This window comes from Aricia agestis, chromosome 14 (genome assembly GCF_905147365.1).
Source record: "Aricia agestis chromosome 14, ilAriAges1.1, whole genome shotgun sequence".
Classification (NCBI taxonomy): Eukaryota; Metazoa; Arthropoda; class Insecta; order Lepidoptera; family Lycaenidae; genus Aricia; species Aricia agestis.
The window spans coordinates 8454616-8474820 of NC_056419.1; the positions used below are offsets into that span (position 1 = coordinate 8454616).

The following is a 20205-nucleotide window of genomic DNA, read 5'->3' on the forward strand; positions in this document are numbered from 1 at the left end:
AGAATCGACATACTGATAGATTTTATCGAAAAATGGCAGATTTCCAATTTTCCATAGACTAACTGTCACTTTGTATATTCTTCCGTAAAGAAACCGTTTCTATGGTGACCATGCTATGCCTAAATTTAAATCAAATCAGTTTTTATTCGAATTATCTACCAGCTGGCCGATTCTGTATCGTACATTGTAACGAAACGGAGGAGTGAGTAACGGAAAGTCTCACTTTTGTATGCTAGTGAGACTTTCCGTTACTCACTCCTTCGTTTCGTTACTAACTCAGTGATTAACTCACAAAATGTACGATACAAAATCGGCCAGCTGATATTTGGCATTGCATTGTTTGAATTTATGACGCCAGAATCGCACATACTTATTAAATCTTTATTTTTGTTAGCTTCAATAGTGACGAATAAGCATTTTCTGATACAGGTACTGCAGTCTCTATTTCCTAGCTTCCAAAATCGATTAAAATATTCAAGTCTTTGTTATTATGTCCGAATTTTGTCTCCATACGTCTTATACTTACAACTACACGGTTTTCCCATCATTTTGTCACTAACAAATCTACCTCTTCTTGAAACGTAACTCTTTCCGAGATTTTTCCGGGTTTTTCGTTTCGCGTTTGACCAGTCTTGTCGACGTGTCAAACGTTTATTTGACTCTCGCTTCGGGGCAGTTTCAGACGTTAAGTTTGATGTGCTATTATTTAGGGATTCGACTGAATCAATCCAACCACTATGATCGGCACAAAAAATATATTTACATTTTTTGTATACATTAACTAGGGAAGGCATAAGTGTAGCTATAATACCATGTTATGTGAATGTGTGATGGGCCTGGTCTCCTACTCCTCCTACCTTTCTTCTGATTAATTTCGTTGCGGGTCCCAAGACAGTTTTAGCTTGTCCCTCGGGCACCCCTGAGATCATATCAAAGAGTTTTCGTGGTTACTACTGTTGACAGGCGACACAGGAGTTGCAGTGGTGGGAATGTGTGGTAGACCTAATACCATTATGTGATGATAATGGTGTTGTAGAAATCGCAGGTTCTTCAAACTCTTCAATAATATAATATATTTTATTGCTGGTGAGTTACCTCAATGTTCAATGGAGTAAATACTTCATCTGTAGGCGCTAGGCGGTGCTGGTGGCTAATATATAGGTGGTGAAGTAATTTGATCGCAGGTATCATAATAGGTATCTGGGTTATGGATATTATGAGGATCTGATTTTTCCCTCAAACTATCATTTTCATTATTTTCATCAAAAATATCATGCCAAACTTCTGCCATATCGGCCAATATTCTCGGCTTCAGCGAGCTGATGTTTGTGTAGCGTTGGCATCCAGTTTCTAACAGAAAGCAAATAAGAAGGTATATGTAATGGTAGTATATATAACTAAAATCTTATTACTTACAAAAAATGGTACTATTTTATAAAAAAAATATATTTAATAAAATACTTTTGTGTAAAACAAACACGCATGTTAAAAAAGTTTACAGAGAAAAAAATTGTTTATTTATATACGACTAATTTTTTTATTAATAATTTGTAGAACAAAATCGTATCTGCTCAAGCGATAAATGACTTAAAATTGTTTTTTATCGAACAGCGACTTATGTTAAAATAATAAGCTAGAAAATAAATATGTCTAATAACAGTCTCATTGTATAGTCTTTGAACATAAAAGTAAAATAGGTTTTACATGAATTTATTTATAAGTTACTGATGGACTTCTTTTATTTTTAAAGAACAATATCGTATATGACGTTGCGTCGCTGCGCGCTCGGTGCGAGTTGCAAAGAACAAGCGCCTACATGTTATTACATGTTTGTTCGTGGGTATATATTTCTAATAAGATAGTGTTCGATTGATTATTCCAATAAATAAAAGGATATAAAATTAAAAAAAATATGGTGCCATGTAGTTTTTAGTATGTAGAATCCAAAAACGCAATAAAATACATTTCGTCTTATTTTTCCATAAGATTTTGTTCTTGGGACCCGTCGAAATATGTCTAATAACAGTCTCATTGTATAGTCTATGAATATAAAAGTAAAATAGGTTTTACATGAATTTATTTATAAGTTACTGATGGACTTATTTATATTTTTAAAGAACAATATCGTATATGTCGTTGCGTCACTGCGCGCTCGGTGCGAGTTGCAAAGAACAATCGCCTACATGTCATTACATGTTTGTTCGTGGGTATATATTTCTAATAAGATAGTGTTCGATTGATTATTCCAATAAATAAAAGGATATAAAATAAAAAAAAATATGCTGCCATATAGTTTTTAGTATGTAGAATCCAAAAACGCAATAAAATACATTTCGTCTTATTTTTCCATAAGATTTTGTTCTTGGGACCCGTCGATATTAAAATGTCTATATTTGTTGTTCAGTCTAGCAATTTTCCTTCTATTCGGATTTATCCAAAACATAAGATTCCTATTCCCTTTAGCAGTTCTTCCTGTTATTGGCACGTCAGTTGTTTGTTTGGCAATTATTTTAATGGTGAAAAAAAGGGACATCTTATAGTATCAACTTCTAATTCCCAATAATAATTGGGTGTTTCACCTTAATTAAACCTAAATTTCTCTAGAGCGCGCCTTACTGCATGAGAAAGGAGGCGAGCGAGAAGCTAACAGGGAACGCGCAGTACGAGGGCTACGCTATCGACCTGATCCATCAGATCTCCAACGTCCTGGGCTTCAACTATACCTTCAAGCTGGCCCCAGACGGCCGGTACGGGTCCTACAATAGAGAGACGAGAGAGTGGGACGGCATGATACGAGAACTGCTGGAACAGAGGGCAGATATCGCAATAGCTGATCTCACTATTACTTATGACAGGTATTTTTTTAAAATAAGAATATACTTGACAGGTGAGTGGTGACCTGCGGGGCTAAAATGGTCACATTTAGCAATTCCTCTCAATCAATTCAGCAAATGAATTGTTAAAACTGTCAAACTGACAAATGTCAAATTAGTACGAATTACTAGACATGAATTGCAAGCAGACTTACATTTTGCGATTTTCAAAAAATGAATCGTATTAAGATTCATAATATGATTCTCTAAAGCGACCATTTTAGCCCCGCTGCTGGTCTGAGGCCGGCCATAGACAGACCGCATCTTGCAGTCGAGACTGAGATGCGGTTGCCGCACGGCAATCTACAGTTTCCATATTAAATTCATATCCGCAATACACGGACCGCTCGAGCAGTTCTTGAGCGGTCAGAGCATTCGCTCGGCGGTCGAGTTTTGCCGTGCAGTCGAACAACAAAGATAATAATAATATGACGTATGGTCGACTGCATGATGCAGTCGTGTACGACTTCAACGTGACCTTTCTAGATCAGTCGGTCTCGACTGCAACTTGCGGTCCGTCTATAGCCAGTCTAATAACTGTATGTATCTACTGTAGTAAGATGTTAGTTCTTAGCTGTTTTCTTCTGACCGTTATAAGAATATATAACTTACTACCTACCGTAAGCCGATGATAAAAGGATCACAATAAAGAAACTATGTAACGTTTTATGAATAATTCTAAAATCTGTTCTGTAATGAATAGATTACTATGTTGTCCTGGAAAAAGCATAACGTAACGTGTTAAAACATTAAACAACAGAACTTTTATTGTTGTTGTTAGCCGTTTAACTAAAATATTTTGTTAGCGTAATACATGTTTGAATATCTATTTTCCTTTCTTTTAAAGCTGCTTTAATACTGATCTGCTAAATAATTTACTAAATAATTCGTGCGCGAAGTCGATCTAAGATTCGATTTTTAAATATTTATACAAAGTGTATTGAAAGTAGCTAATATAAATGCAAACATTGATACTTTCTTTTGGAATTCGCCTTCGAATTTTAAATCAGGCAAAATGGTCCGAAAAATTGGACTTGAGAACTTTGGAAGAAGTGAGCAGAATTATTATAAAAAAAGTTCAATATTGTAATGAGTACCTACCTAGATGAAAATAAATGACGTTACTGACTTCACAAATTAATAATAATCATTACAACATAAATCTCTCTATCGCTCATAGATTGTTAAGTAAAATAGTAATAAAATGATGAATGATAAATGATGGATAATAAAATTGCGTCCTCTAATAATAATTAATGCAATAATATTTGGTCCTTAAATTGTAACATTTCAATGGACTAAATGTACCATCGAAAAAATTGATTTATAGGCAAATGACGGACTGGCTACCTTATCAAGTAAAAATAGCGATCAACAATCTACTAGCAATAATCGCGTGAGTGATTGCTGGGTGTCATGAATGTCACAAACAATGGTGTCATGTATAGTGATCGATTGCAATCGCATTGGTTTGGCTGATACGTGATACGAAATAGCGATTTTGCACTTATTAGAGGACGCAATTTTATTTTTGGAATGTGTTGGGGGGTCAATAGAAGCTTAACCTCAAGTTTGTGCGGTCGCCACTTTTGTCACCCGGCCGCCATCTTGCAAAAAGGGGTGACAACACTATTTACGCGATATGGGAATATTATGTTTGGGATATGTTGACTAACATATTATTATCCCAAAAATAAAATTGCGTCCTAGCTCATGTAACATTTCAATGGACTATTAGGTCCCCCATCTGCCTATAAATCAACTTCTCTGATAGTAGCATCGCCAACTATAATAAAAATGCTATGTTTCTTTACACCAGGGAGCAAGTAGTGGACTTCACGATGCCTTTCATGAACCTGGGCATCTCGGTGCTGTATCGGAAACCGATAAAGCAGCCGCCGAACCTATTCTCATTCCTGTCACCTCTGTCGCTCGATGTATGGATCTACATGGCCACGGCATACTTGGGTGTCTCCGTTCTACTATTTATACTGGCCAGGTGAGTCAAGTTGTAGTTGAGTTATGTTTTTGTTTTTCTTTTTTCACACAAATATAACTGATTTATATTAGCACATCGGGCTTTCTATTATAATGTATTGTCATAAACAAGAATATTCTGTAGCGCGATGGGACAATTTTGATACTTGTAATAAAATGACAATAATCCAGGCAACGACTATAAGATTTTTTTTTATGCATCCCTATGTATCGTTACATAATGAAATTCAGTAGATATTTTAGTCTGAAATAAACAAACTTTCATGGTAATTACTAGGTTTACTCCTTACGAATGGCACCAAACACATACGCCGGACGGTGAAAAGATGGAAAACATATTTTCTCTCGCTAACTGCTTATGGTTTGCGATCGGATCACTAATGCAGCAAAGCTGTGATTTCTTACCCAAGTAAGAACTATCAAGATTATTTACCAACGAGTGACCTCAGCGAATTCCACAGACAAAACACTATTTCTCAAATTTTAGGCCTCAATTTTCGGTTTACATAATGGAAAAGTAATTTAGTATGTAAATATTAAGTTTCGTCCTAATTTAGATCAGTAAACGGGCTCTGAAGGCTATAATAGCAAAAGGGTAATGTTGTTTGTATAGGTTGTGTAACTAAAACATGTCTGTATATTTTGCTATTTGGTAATAACACAATTTTCCTAAAAAAAAAAAGTTACAAGAATAGTGCGAAAAACTATTCTTGATACTTTGCACTTGGCGAATCCTTTCTATTTTCAAAATTGGTTGACATTAAACATTCGGAATTTGGGCACAGGTTCAGCCCCTACGAGTGGGACAGCTCCCGGAACTGTCTAGAAGAGCCGCCGGTTCTGGAGAATCATTTCACACTGTTGAACTCGCTGTGGTTCACTATCGGATCCTTGATGCAGCAAGGTTCGGATATCGCACCAAAGTAAGTCAAGCGCGCTATTTCATTTACCTCAACGGCCGTGTGGAAAGAGCCGTCGCGGGTGATGTGAAACATCGAAAATCACTCGTATTAACCCCGCATAGAGTCGAAATTGGCGTGTCATATCGTGTACTCCATTAGCTGTTTGTGCATCAGAGTGCTGAGTGATAGTTTTAGTAACTAGTCACCCTGAAAAAGTTAACTAGAATTTGTAATAGCTGCATCGAACGTCTGCTCATATCTTTCGAGCCATACAAATTGTAGTACTTTTTCGCGGTGAGTAATCAAAACTAGCACTTAGCATACAGGATTAATCAGAAGTCACTTAATAGTCTCTAGTTTGTGAATAGCCCGATTTGACGCGATAGATGTTTCACATCAAAACTAGTATCGAAGTGACCGTTATTTCGGTCGCTATTCGTGTCGTGTCGCTAGACTCCTAATTAGTTGCTGATTAAATCTGAAATCTCCATTGCTCGTTTGTTGTGCTTGTGTAGTATCCATACTTGCTGCATCAAAGTTTGTTCCTAGTTTAGACATACAATGATTTTGCATCTAAGGATTTAGATTAAGATCTAGTGATATCATCTAGGTGAATATGCAACATCAGTGTATCATAAATTGTAAATCATTATTGATTGTTGCGATCATTTTAAGCTACAATTAGAATTGCTGTTGATTGTCACAATAATTTAATTATAAAAACAAAAAGCTAAATTAAATTTGATTACCACTGATATTAAACAAATGCATAAATGACTTTTCAAGGTGTGTAAATAAAGTTAATAATGTAGTATTTAGCTGCCAACTTGCAATTAAATACTACGCCAATTTACAATGACTACTAATGGGTATTTGAACAGAGCTGTGTCGACGCGTATGGTCGCTGGGATGTGGTGGTTTTTCACTTTGATAATGATTTCGTCGTACACCGCCAACTTGGCCGCTTTCCTCACTGTGGAGAGAATGGACTCGCCTATAGAGAGCGCGGAGGACTTGGCTAAACAAACCAAGATAAAGTACGGCGCGCTCAAAGGAGGTTCCACGGCTGCGTTCTTTAGGGTACAGTATTTTTATGATATTAATGTTTTCTTAGCTTTATTAAAAAAGGTTTTAACTTTCTTTTGTTTTACAAAGTTAATAAATAAGTTTATCAGGTTGTGTAGATTTTTGTTTGGTGAAACCATTCGGTAGATTTAACAAATCTCCCTAACAGAAATAACTATTTATATGGACGTTACAGTTATTGTAACGTAATCCTTGTCTATCTATACACTTTGTAACATGTCAGATAAAGATAAAGTATTAAAACAACTAGAACATTTTCAGCGTGAATCTTTTCGTTTTAAGGGGATTTCACATTCAAAATTAACTATGAATTTCGCATAGCTTTAACAAAGAATAATTTTCAAGGATTCAAACTTCTCGACATATCAGCGCATGTGGTCGTTCATGGAGTCAGCCAGGCCGTCTGTGTTTACCAGCAGCAACAAAGAAGGAGAAGAGAGGGTGATGAGAGGAAAAGGGAGCTATGCGTACCTGATGGAATCCACCACGATAGAGTATGTCGTCGAGCGGAACTGTGACCTCACACAGGTCGGAGGGATGCTCGACTCCAAGGGATACGGAATCGCTATGCCACCAAGTAAGTGTCAGTACAGGCGTCGCAAAACTATAAGGTCGCTTCTTAAAATTGAAAGGAAGGTATCAGAAAGAAATAAACTTTATTTGGTAAAACAATTGATGGATTATCAAAGAAGTTGATTCATAGGTGTAACTTTGTATTTTGATCGTGTTATGTCAAATCTATCTGTCTGTCTGTCTGTCTGTCCGTCTGTCGGTCCTTCTGTCTGTCCGTATGTCTGTCTCCGGTTATAACTCAAGAACGATAATAGCTAGAGAGCTGAAATTTTCAGAGATTATGTATTTCTGTTGCCGCTATAACAATAAATACTAAAAACAAAATAAATTATGTATTTTAGGGGGCCTCTCATACAACAAACTTGATTTTTCTCATACAAAAAACAATAAAATGTTGAATATCGAACCTTTGCCTGACTTTTTCGTTTAATATCACTTTGGAGAAATTGTTTACAATTAGCAAAACTAGCGCATGGTGCAATAATAAAGGGTGTTTTTTTTGTTCTTAGGAAAAATAAAACACCCTGTATTATTGCACCATTTGCTAGTATTGCTTATTATAAATTCCGTAAATTCCGTAATAAAAAGTATCATGGACAGGACAGGACAGCCCTAGTTGACAAGTATAGCCTGTCAAGAAAGTCATGACAGGCGGAAAATTTTTCTAAATGTAATCACGCTTAAAATGTGTATTTTTTTCTTTGTATTTTCACAGAGAATGCTTATTACATTTTCAATATTGTCACCTTGCACATTTTTACCTCGAATTAATAAAGTTCTCATATTTTTATTTCATTTAAAAATATTTCCGCCTGTCATGACTTTCTTGACAGACTATAGCAAGCGATTATCGTAAACGCCAAAAAAATTTATGCGATTTGACATACGTCATCGCTTTCGCTAGCGAATACTAATGTCAAGTCCCATACATTTTGTTAGCGTTTACGATAATTGCCACTTGTTTAAGCCCTCATATCCTTTTCCGAGTCTCAAAGTATATATATACCAAATTTCAACAAAATCGGTTCAGCGGCTTGGGCGTGAAGAGGTAACAGGCATACAGACAGACGTACTTTCGCATGTGTGATATTAATATTATGGATGGATTATTGTAGGTATGTACAATGTACAGATATACCGATTGCTTTCCAGTTTTCCGAGCAATCGCGCAGTATTTTATTATTTTGCCCTGAAAATGTGTACGGCGACAAATATAAGGTCTTACTTTTTGTACTCACACTCAAATATATAAAATATTTTGCTCACGTTTTGTTTTTGCGTATCGTCGCTCATTTGCATGTTATGACGAAAATGTATATTTATATAACGTTTTGTTTTATAATCACACATAATATGGGACGTTTTAAAAGATAGAAATCCATTCCTATTTGGCGAAACCTAACGAACAAAACTATTATTTTTATTTATTTGTTCAGACACTACAGTTATACTCTGTCCTACAAAACAATTCGATTGATAAAGCCTCTAAAATATATTGCTCACTCAATCTACACTAGGTTGAGTGAGCAATATATTTTAGAACCCTAATTTAAAAAAACAGAAACATCTATCCGAAACGTACTTTGAGGCACTCTCGCAAAGGTATTTAATAAAGCCGGTTTTGATAAAAGCTGTCCTTTCAGACTCGCCATACCGAACCGCTATAAGTGGGGCCGTGTTGAAGCTCCAAGAGGAGGGGAAACTACACATATTGAAGACCAGGTGGTGGAAAGAGAAGCGCGGCGGGGGCTCGTGCAGGGTGAGCCTTTTGAACCAGATTTGTTTGAGACTTTATTTAACTTCGTAAATGGATTTGATTGGTATGTAATGGATTTAGAGCAACCCGTAAGGCGATTCACAATTTTCATTCGACTCAGATTCGGAAACTTTACGGTGTGGTCATTGGTCAACGCCTAGCGCGGCGAACGTTTATTGGATGCTGGGTAACGAAGTTTCCGAATCCGTTTCGAATTGCACATTTTTTCACAAATATCAGCGATTTTCAGGTACCATTTTAAAGAATTAGCAGTCACACTGCAAGAATATTTTGGCTTCAAATGAAAGATAATATATTCATCTCCACGTCTATACTATAAAATTTTTATAGCCGCATACAAAATGTTCACATAAATACGTTTTAACCATCACAATAATAGCAAAATATAAAAAAAATGGGGTTTGATTAGGTACCATTATAGCTAAATACACTGAACTAAGGAAAATAAATATAAGTACAAAAAAATGTTGCTTATTTAGTCCCCTATACGAATAGCTAAATATTTTATATAAAAATAAGTAACATTTCCATTTATAAGAAAAATAAGAAACGCTCTCAAATTTTTTCATACATTTTCCCTATCAAGAAAGCGGCGAGCGTCGTGACCGCCACTGTACAAGGCGCGCTGATATTGAACGTTATTTTAATGTCTTTAAGGTCGATATTCGTACTGACCTGCTAATTTTTGACATAATTTTTGTGATAGCGTCCTTAAGGTAACTTTTTATTTAGAAAGATTAATTAATTTCAGCCTTTATTCATTGTGACGCGATATTTAAGTGCCTGACACATGAATTTAAGTGGATAATGCCGTGGCCATAGAACCTCGTAATGTAACTTTTGCTATTATTTCGCCGAGGATGTGAGGATGCTGAAGTCTCATAATGCACAATGGAATTCTTATTTAATACAAAACAAAATAAATAGTTTGATTAACTTTATGTTATTAACAACAAGCAGGTGTTGTAGCTTTGTATTAATTAGAGATAAAGCAATATTTGCGCAATTTTTTCACTAATTGACTTCTTTTAACTTTTTTGGAGTATAATATTTCAGTATCTATAAAAGTCCTATTAATTTTCATGTAGACAGAAAAATAAAATGAAATACGTTAAAATAAAATCGTAGAGCTTCTACGCGGCTGCTACGCGGCTACGTCGTTTGCGTATAGATCATTACTCACTCCAAAGTACCTATCCGTTATTCTAAGAACATAGCATGATTTCATAAATATACATTCCACGGAATTTATAGCGGTTTATTTCATATTTAACTTCATATTGTTGTACATGTACTATGGCAACCGTGTTATCGTTAAATCAACATATTTTGTTGATTGTGAGAAGACTGTACTTTTTTTGTAATACTAACTTTTTTGCTACCTTTTTTTTATCCTTTCCGGAATTAAAACTAATCTAGCCCAGATTTCATTAATTTAAGCGTTATAATGAATTAACAGACGGACATACAATAATACATTATTTATAATGGGAAACATGTAACATATTATTGTACTAAAATTACGTTTCGTAGATTAAAATCTAGACGATGCAATTTTGTGACCTTTAACTAAACACGAAAACACAAAGGCGTATCATAATTCACATTCACACCCACGCCCATCATTCCGTTGTGTTGTTTTGTCTACAGGACGAGACGTCAAAATACGTTTTTCGGCAGGACAAGGCGTCAAATTGTAAAATGTTTTTTGTCTACATGACCAAACGTCAAATTGTGAAATATTTTTTGTCTACAGGACGAGACGTCAAAGTCGTCGTCGACAGCGAACGAGTTGGGTCTGGCGAACGTGGGTGGGGTATTCGTGGTCCTGATGGGGGGAATGGGGGTGGCGTGCGTCATCGCCGTGTGCGAATTTGTATGGAAGTCCCGCAAAGTAGCTGTCGACGAACGGGTACGTGGCACACGTTTTCGGAATGTTTTTTTAACGGCAATACGCAATGGCAACACATTTTTGGCCAGTACTATTTTTTAACAGTAATTTTGTAAAGTAAGCCAGCTTAGGTTGGGGTTAGACGGGCGCGATTTCGGAGTTGCGGAAAAATTCACATCAAAATAATTAGAACTATATAACATACGTATAGTTCTAATTATTTTGATGTAAGCTCCGTAAGCAATACGTTAATGGTGCCTTCTCACGGCGCGTATTATCGCAAGCCGCGCCGCGCCCGCTCGAGCCACGCGCCGTGTGAAGGGGTGGCTCGGGCTGGCTCGAGCAGGCGCGTTTAATATCACGCGCCAGCTCGAGCCACGCGCCCTAAGGAAGTGGTGGCGTGGTTGCGTTCTCACGGCGCGTGCTACCACGAGCCGCGCCGCGCCCGCTCGAGCCACGCGCCGTGTGAAGGGGTGGCGCGGCGCGGCTCGTGCAGGCGCGTCCCGATCCGATTAAAGTCGGTAACTTCAAAGGCGCGGCTTGAGCAAACAGGCGAGCACGAGCCACCCCTTCTCACGGCGCGTGATATCACAAGCCGCGCCACGCCGACATTAATTCAAGTAAAATGAAACTTTATTAACACGATAATAGAAATCATTTTGCTCTAAGTCACTTCGTTAAATAAATAAATTTTAATGAAATGCAACTTTATTCACTAGGCAACTAGGTTGCATTTTAATCTATGCCGCTAATTTTATTAAATTAAATGTAATTCATTTATTTGATAACACTTTTGACGTGGGAGAGCCATGCTTCGGCACGAATGGGCCGGCTCGACCGGAGAAATACCACGCCCTCACAGAAAACCGGTGTGAAACAGCGCTTCCGCTGTGTTTCGCCGAGTAAGTGAGTTTACCGGAGGCCCAATCCCCTACCCTTTTCCCTTCCCTACCCTCCCCTATTCCCTTCCGTACCCTCCCCTATTGGCTATTCCCTTCCCTACCCTCCCCTATTACCCCTTAAAAGGCCGGCAACGCACCTGCAGCTGTTCAGATGCTGCGAGTGTCCATGGGCGACGGAAGTTGCTTTCCATCAAGTGACCCGTTTGCTCGTTTGCCCCCTTATTTCATAAAAAAAATGTCCGTATAGCGCGCTGTAGCCGCCAAGCAGCGGCATCTGTTATCAAAATAAAGGAATTAAACTTAATATAATAAAATTAGCGGCATAGATTGAAATGCAACCTAGTTGCCTACTGAATAAAGTTGTATTTCATTAAAATTTACTTATTTTACGTAGTGACTTAGAGCAAAATGATATCTATTTTCGTGTCAATAAAGTTTAATTTTACTTGAATGTTTGTCAGCGTGGCGCGGCTTGTGATATAACGCGCCGTGAGAAGGGGTGGCTCGTGCTCGCCTGTGGCTCGTGCTCGCCTGTGGCTCGTGCTCGCTCGTAATAGCTGGCTCGGCGCGGCGCGGCTTGTGATATCACACGCCGTGAGAAGCCAGCCTTAGAGATTCAATTGGAATATCAAGTCAAGTGTCGCTGTCAAATACAAATAGATTTTTTGCCACTCGAGTTTTCGATTTTGAGCACTAGTGTAATTAGCGCATAATTCTAATTTCATCGTACATTTTATCGCAACTCTAAATTTCCAGCTCGTGTAGTCTCAGCCTAACGCATTTTTGCGAACAGAATTTAATTTTTTCAACACATTTACGTTTTCGGCCAGTATTATGTACACGATTATATTGTGTTCAGCCTGTGTTTTGTAATATAATTTTTAATAATAATACTGTTTACTTGTTTATTTAAGCAAAGCAGTTTTATTTTGAAACGTTCTGTTTGTTTTTCTAACCGATCCAAACATGAGTTAAAAACCACATTAACCGAATAAATTAAAAAGTCCCACATAATGTGTTTGGTCCTAAAATAAATAAAATACGTGAGTGTAAACACATTAACAGTACCAATTAGATTTAATTAGCATAATTATTTTCTTTGCTCATAATTTATTAACATTATGTTTTTGTTTTCAGTTCTACTTTTAAAGGTTGTTAATTTTTTATGTGATTATTGCTAGGTTTTATCGTATTGTCTACACAGTATGGCTCAATTATATTATTGTTTAACATTATCACTTTTCACATGACTATCATAATAATATCATAGTAATAATTATTGATCTTATAAATTTACACTTTCACATGGTACGCATTTACGCCTCCTAATATTTTTGTTTTTGTAGATAATAATTCATTTTCTAATTTACGTAAACGCGTAAATGTCTAAAAGGCTCAAGAATAGAAAAGTTTGTAGAGCCAAAACTTGCGAATATCTTATCCTTTTAGAATCGTAATTGGCGATTAGCATTTATTAACTCGGCTTTTATCACTCATAAAAGATATGATAATAGCTAAGTGCTTTGAAATTTTAATGATATTAAAATAATATTCTGTTTCCCTTAATTCCGCTTAAGAAATTCTTTATAGTGAGGAAACCGTACATTTCCGTGATAAAGTCAAGTAACAATCTATGTTTCTTTTTGGAACATAAATAAAAATCATGAAATCGGCTTAGCGGTCAACAAATAGACTGACAGACAGACTCATAAAAAGACACAGTTAATAATATTTATAATATTTTTACATAGTATATTATGAAAAATAATAGTGTCGTGAATTATGAATCCTGTAGTAAAATCACATCGCTATCTGAATTGTAAATGGCTCGATGTTTGTTGTTACTACGTGTGGGTTGTAATTGCTCCACCACCGGTTGTTTATAGCACTTACGGCTTTATCACATGAGTTCGATGGCCCAAAATTGCGTACACGAATTTGAGGTTTGTGTTATTGCTAGTTTTCACCGACAACATCTACATTGTACATCTAAGGTTGAACACATTGCAATGACTAGAAGCGTAGTGATGCATTTTTAAATGAGCTATTCCAATTTGAAACTGTTAGCAGCCTGACACTGCAAGCGGCAAGTCAGTCAGTCAGAGGGTCTAGCCAAGCGGCAAGCGACTATGGTAAACGCTAACGCCAACGCCACAAAATGTATGGGATTTGACATTAGCATTCGCTAGCGAAGCGATGACTTATGTCACTATCGCATACATTTTGTTAGCGTTTACGATAATCGCTGGCCACTTGTCTACTAAGGCTGTTCTTCTTGTGTAATAAATTAAATTAAATTCAGTTTTGAGTGGGTCATTGTATCGACACGACGCACTTTGCAATGGAAACTGATTCTAGTGGTAACAAAGAAAATTTAGGCACATAGGGTTGCAGACTGCAGTGTCATACAAATATTCGATAAACTTATCTCTTTATAATTAAACACTGTGTGTATACGTAATACGTTATAGTAATAACACAATATTTTGCTCTTGAATTGCCCTCAAAACACTTTCCTTACGTATCAAACAAGGACAAAACATTGTTGTATACACAGTGAAACTTTCTTTTAGTAAAAAACATCAATTTACCTACAAGTTACATGGTAAAATAGCACTATTTCATTCTAACGTTATAAATATTGTACTGTTTTGCATAATATATCGGGATCCTTCTTACACTAGCTATGTAGTGATGTCCGTTTTAATATTCAATTGTTTGTTTCGCAATCCGGACAGAAGGAGGAGGTAAGTGATTTATTTCCCGTTTCGAAGCAAAATAAATGCTAAATAACACCATCCCCTTTTTGTCTATTGGAGTTTATTAGATATTCAAAGGTATTTTCATTTGTAATTTATTGGAACGATTTTATTTCAAAACTGTATATAACATACAAAAAGAACAACGTAGAGTAAGTTTGTATGCACAGAAAAAACGAGACAACAGACACTATACATAAATACAGCTAAAGTTTTCTGTCAGTGGAGCTTAAACTTTAGTGTATAAAAGTAATAACTATTAACTATGCGTAAAACCAAAGTTAAAGGTAGCCTTTCTAAGCGAGCGTCTACAGCGTCAGTGACGCCGCGACTGTAAAAAATGTATGATTTGGCATAGGTAAGTGACGTCACAGACGCGTTAATGTCGCTGACCGCTGTGCTCAACTCCAAACCACTCCAAACCATACAATTTTCATTGTCGCGGTGTCACTGACGCTATAGACGGTCGCTTCGAAAGGCTAATATAACATAATATTAACTTCAAGACACGGTCGCGCGCGGCCTACGACGGTCGTCCGCCGCGCGCGTCTGTCGCCGTCCTTGGAAGCGGGGCACCGCTATATGTATGGCAATACATTTTCATACATTGACTATTGTCGCGAGCGGCCGACGACAGTCGATCGCGATGCACGGGATTGTACCTTAAGCCCCAATTTCACCAACGACTGTTAAATTTAACGCTCGAATTAGTATCACGTTACCTCTTTCGTTTTTCTTATGAATGAAAGAGAAGACTTGACATTTTAACAAGCTGTTAGCACTAACAGACGTTGGTGAAATTGGGGCTTAGGATCAGCCACCGCGATGCGAAAGCGAAGAATTCTGTAATAAGAAAAGTTATTTTATGAATCACTCTCATCGATAATTATAATTAAAGCGGACGTAGCGCAGCGTTAAGCTCGCTTTATGCCTTAAACCTATCCTATGTTTTCAATGGAGCTGCGTAATAATTAATGTGTTTTGAGTACCAATAGAATCGCTTCATATGTCTTACCTTGTTAAGCGCAGCGATTCTATTGGAAATCATAATAATTATGAAAATACATGAACTTCAATTCCTCCATCCAGGCATCTCTCTGCTCGGAAATGGCGTCTGAGCTCCGTTCTGCACTGAAGTGCCCCAGCGGTGCCAGTGCGGGGACAGGAGGCGGACGGGAGGGGGCGGACTCCCCCTACCTCCACTACGGCTTCAGCACCAAGAGCCAGCTCCACTAGCGCCCGAGCGACGCCTCCTCGCCCAGCGATGTGTAGGCTGATGATGGACTGGACTAGATGTAAATAAACCATATCTTCGGTAACAATAATGTTGTGACGTAAGTTATTCCAAGCATAGTGTACACTGTTCACGAAAGGAAGTGTTTCTCCTTGAAAGTTTAAAATTGGAGCATGCTATCTGCAGTTTTGTGGTTTTTCTGCTGATTTCATTGTTAATTTTTAGATATTCAATAAAATTTGATATTCCAGTATTATTTAAATGTGTAGAAATTAGTACATTTTTAGTGTTCCCAATATTGTGTTCTTATAGCTTTTATATATTCTATCATACATTAATTGTTCAACTTTTGTCAAAGGTTAATTATTGTATCAATTTCTCATCACGTCTAGGTTATCATTTATTACGATTTCATTAAATAAAACATGTTACATTGCTTTGCAGTTGAAAAATCTAGATAACGCTAGCAAAAAGTACAAAATCCAACATTGCATAAAAATAAAAATCCTTTTTATCAACGTTTATACGAAACAATAAATCCAAAATGTTGGCTGTAACACGTAGAAATAGTTTAAATTGGTGCTCAATACAATCTAGGCGGGCGAGTAAATATTTTACCGAATAACTCATTTAGTATTCTGAAGAGACGCCTCGAGGAAATAGCAACGAGGAGTCTTACGAATCTATAACACGCATCCGTTCCTTTTTATTATGTATTTTTTATTTTTTCATAAAAATAATATTAAAATAGACCGGCTAATATCTTCCTTAGCAATTAATGAGAAATAAAACACTTTAGTATTTTTGCTCATAAATAATTTATTTTGCTCATGAATTATGTGTACTCGGCCTAATTTCGTACGTAGCAGATATTTTGTTGTTATACCTCATAGTTTGTTAAATATTATAGCCAATTCCTTGATACTTTTTGTAAATATGACATTCCATTATTATAGGCCAATATTTCCAAGTTATTGTTAGAAAAACTTAAAATTAAGAATCTGCCAAATGTCAGTGTGCCAATTTTGGTACGACTTACGTGTAAATATTACAATTACCAAGTTTACTAAATCGTTTACATAATTTCCGAATAGTATTTACCCTAGTGTTTTATATAAACGTATGATTGACTTATTACATCGATAATAATTAATTATTGTAAATAATACTGAATGTAGGGACAGCCCAAAAAAGTAAAAAAAGTGTAATATAATATTACGATATATCATATATTTTTTAATCTTCATTCTCTAAAAATGTTGCACATAACTATAAGTAGTTATGTGGCTATCTGGACCATCCCCTTCCAAACGGGTGCATGACGAATGCTAATGAATGAAATTGAATGAATAAATGTATGTGATGACGTCACTTTATGTCGTCCGCGTGTCCAATTTCATACGATTGTTGTCCATTCCATTTTCATTTATTTCCTTCGTTTCTTTACGTCAAAACAGACGCGACGAAATGTGCTGTCCCTATATTCTATCGACAAGATTTGAAGACATTCTGGCGTGCTCAGAGTTATTTCAAAAGGAACTTTACGTCAACATTATAAGGTTTACTCTCGTAGAAGTACAAGGTAAAACAACTCTGAACGTTATTATTGTTAGGATAACTTTTGATTATATAGCCCGGTCATCGAATGTGTGGAAATTCATTGATCTTTGGCTTGCCTCTTTTGCTCGCAAATTTTCTATGTGTTCGGTGACCGGGCTTTAGAAACGAAATGATACAATAAAATCTATTTAAGAATATTTGTAGTAGTGTGGGTAGTGTTACCAAAGTATTCAAAAAACGACCACGGGAAAGACGAATGAGTGTAAATAATATTTTTAAGTTGGGATAGTCAGGGCAAATTTTGATACAGGGTATAAGTCAAGTAAACGCTAAATCAGCGAGTAATTTATAATTCTGTGGCACAATAAATAGCATATCTCACATATTTGCCTTTCTATTGTGTCACATTCGGGCCAAGCAACCACAGAGTCCTTCATTATGTTAACTTGAAATATTTGAATTTACCCTGCATCTGAAATCTGAATGTACCCTGATTAGCCCTAAATACTGAAGCAATCGATGTATCAGCTCAATTTGTGCCAAATCCAGTGAACTTCTTTTTAACATTTTATAGGCTTATAACTACAAAGTTAAATAAATTGTTTAATATAAATATGTTTTTCATTTCAAGATAAACAATTGATGAAAGAAAATTCTGAGAATCATAAAATACCACCTCATTAAATTTGGAATCATTCTCACAATTTTCGTTATATTTTTAAACGATTCACTATTATCAATATATAATATAATAAATTCAATTCTTCATTAGTATACTATATTATTAATATTATGTTTATAAAATCGAATGGTACAACAAAAGTATTAAGGTATTAGTTATATTATTAATAAATATTATCCATATCTACACAAACTTAACAGATATTATATTATTATTTTCATTACAAAATGTGCAAATTGTAGTTTTGGTTAAAACGGGATCAAAGCTTAGTTCTCGTTACCATCAGGTGAAAAAGCGAAATATTCGCTTCAACAGGCACTAAAAGCGTTAAATGAAACGACAAAATTCATAGACGTATGAGGTTTCCGGTCCCGGCTTTGAAAGGAAAAGTGATTTTTGCTACGAATTATATTTGTGTAACGTACGAACTAAAAGGATTTCGTCGTTGCGTTCTAGCTTGGAGAATCACATTAGAAAATGCGTCCCACACATGTTTTGGCAATAGTGTCGGTTTTTTCAAATGAAGCCTACCTTTACAGGAGCTGATGTTGATACTTACATTATCCAAATATATGCACCATACCGACTTACCAATTATGAGACACGGACAACTGACCGTCCCACATAAAGATTATTTTTAGTCAAACAAGTACGTGATCAGCCTCCTAGCCAAACTTGGAAACAAAATTTTAACATGGAAATCGAGCCCACGACTTCCGAGTCAAGACTCAAGAGTCTCGAGTCTAAAAGACTGGACCACGGAGGCGTCAAAATAGAAATTATGTAAGTACTGGATTTTTTTAAATTCATAATACAAATATAAGTAGGTTTTATTTCATCGGTTTCATAAAAATCACACACAGAAAAAGCGTTTGCAAAACTGTAAAACTATAAAAAAGTGAATAATATTATGTATGACGTTATGGTTTTTACAGGAAAAACCGAATGGAAAGCTGGAGTTCCCGAAATCTGTGCATACAAAAGGCCGTTTGATAAAGTCAATAGGTATATTAACTTTATGGGCCGTGTTATAAAGTTAATATACCGTTAATATACGTATATATTTTATAAAAGCAGTTTAAATTAAAAAACATTTTATACAGTCGTGACATGCTATAAACATTATAAGCATAATAATTTATCAAGTAATATCAGAAAAATTGAAGTACAGGTAGATAGCGGACCTACGTTATTTGGTCTGGTTATATCAAGTCCATTAAAACCGTGATTCGACCAAATTACGTAGATTCTATCAATCACTGTATTTTAGATGCAGAACGCGACGAAACTAACTGCAACTTCAATAATATGTGATGTAATAAAATGATGTGATAGAATGGTACGATAGATCATAGAATTTTATATTTTAAAATTATAAATTCTAAACGGTTATCCCAATTTTATTAGGTAAATGTGACGTAAGCATTTACGGCTTTCTAAGACTCTTATCTTGAACGTTGCGGTAAGCGTATGTATGTTTTTACATTAAATAAAAGATAGAATACAGAATATTGGATACATATTATTACATAATATTTCAAACAGTAAAATGTCTTTGAATTGGTAATATTGAGAAACGTAAAAAAGTTCAAATCCAATCCACACTATACTCGCTTTGTCAATATTTAAGGTCACACCAAAATAAGAAATGAGGAGACGCTGCAATCTTTTCTTTAAATACAGCGATACAACACGACGCGCCTCGATTATTTCTTTGTAAACTAACTCTAAAACTAACGTTTCCATAAAACAATTTCCTAATTTATGCACAACTGACGACTCGCTCTTATATCTTTTACTTAAATAAAAAAAATCTAAACGAAATGATTAAAAAGCATAAAAAGTGTACGCAGTTAATAGGCAAATGATTTATTATATTCTGTGAACAAAAGTTAGTTGAGCTCCCAGGGGCAGATCAATTTCAAATCCATCAGGAGCTCTCAAACGTCCCAGCTCGCTTGTTTGGGA

The 20205-nt window shown here is 36.0% G+C and overlaps 1 protein-coding gene across 7 annotated transcripts in view; it reads left to right on the forward strand.

Annotated features, from left to right (window-relative positions):
- The window catches only part of LOC121733777 (glutamate receptor ionotropic, kainate 2), a 43736-nt gene extending 26545 nt beyond the window's left edge, over positions 1 to 17191 (forward strand). Inside the window, exons 11-21 of one of the 7 annotated variants that reach the window (XM_042124130.1) lie at positions 2605 to 2855; positions 4693 to 4872; positions 5149 to 5280; positions 5657 to 5794; positions 6655 to 6853; positions 7205 to 7436; positions 9076 to 9191; positions 10966 to 11121; positions 13140 to 13153; positions 14741 to 14749; positions 15851 to 15924. In XM_042124130.1, the coding sequence (XP_041980064.1) occupies positions 2605 to 2855; positions 4693 to 4872; positions 5149 to 5280; positions 5657 to 5794; positions 6655 to 6853; positions 7205 to 7436; positions 9076 to 9191; positions 10966 to 11121; positions 13140 to 13151 (1416 nt within the window). In that variant the 3' untranslated portion in view covers positions 13152 to 13153; positions 14741 to 14749; positions 15851 to 15924. Of the gene's footprint in view, positions 1 to 2604; positions 2856 to 4692; positions 4873 to 5148; positions 5281 to 5656; positions 5795 to 6654; positions 6854 to 7204; positions 7437 to 9075; positions 9192 to 10965; positions 11122 to 13139; positions 13154 to 14740; positions 14750 to 15850 lie in introns of all 7 variants that reach the window. The other 6 variants (XM_042124126.1, XM_042124132.1, XM_042124128.1 and 3 more) reach the window with 6 other exon arrangements.
- The last annotated feature ends 3014 nt before the right edge of the window (positions 17192 to 20205 follow it).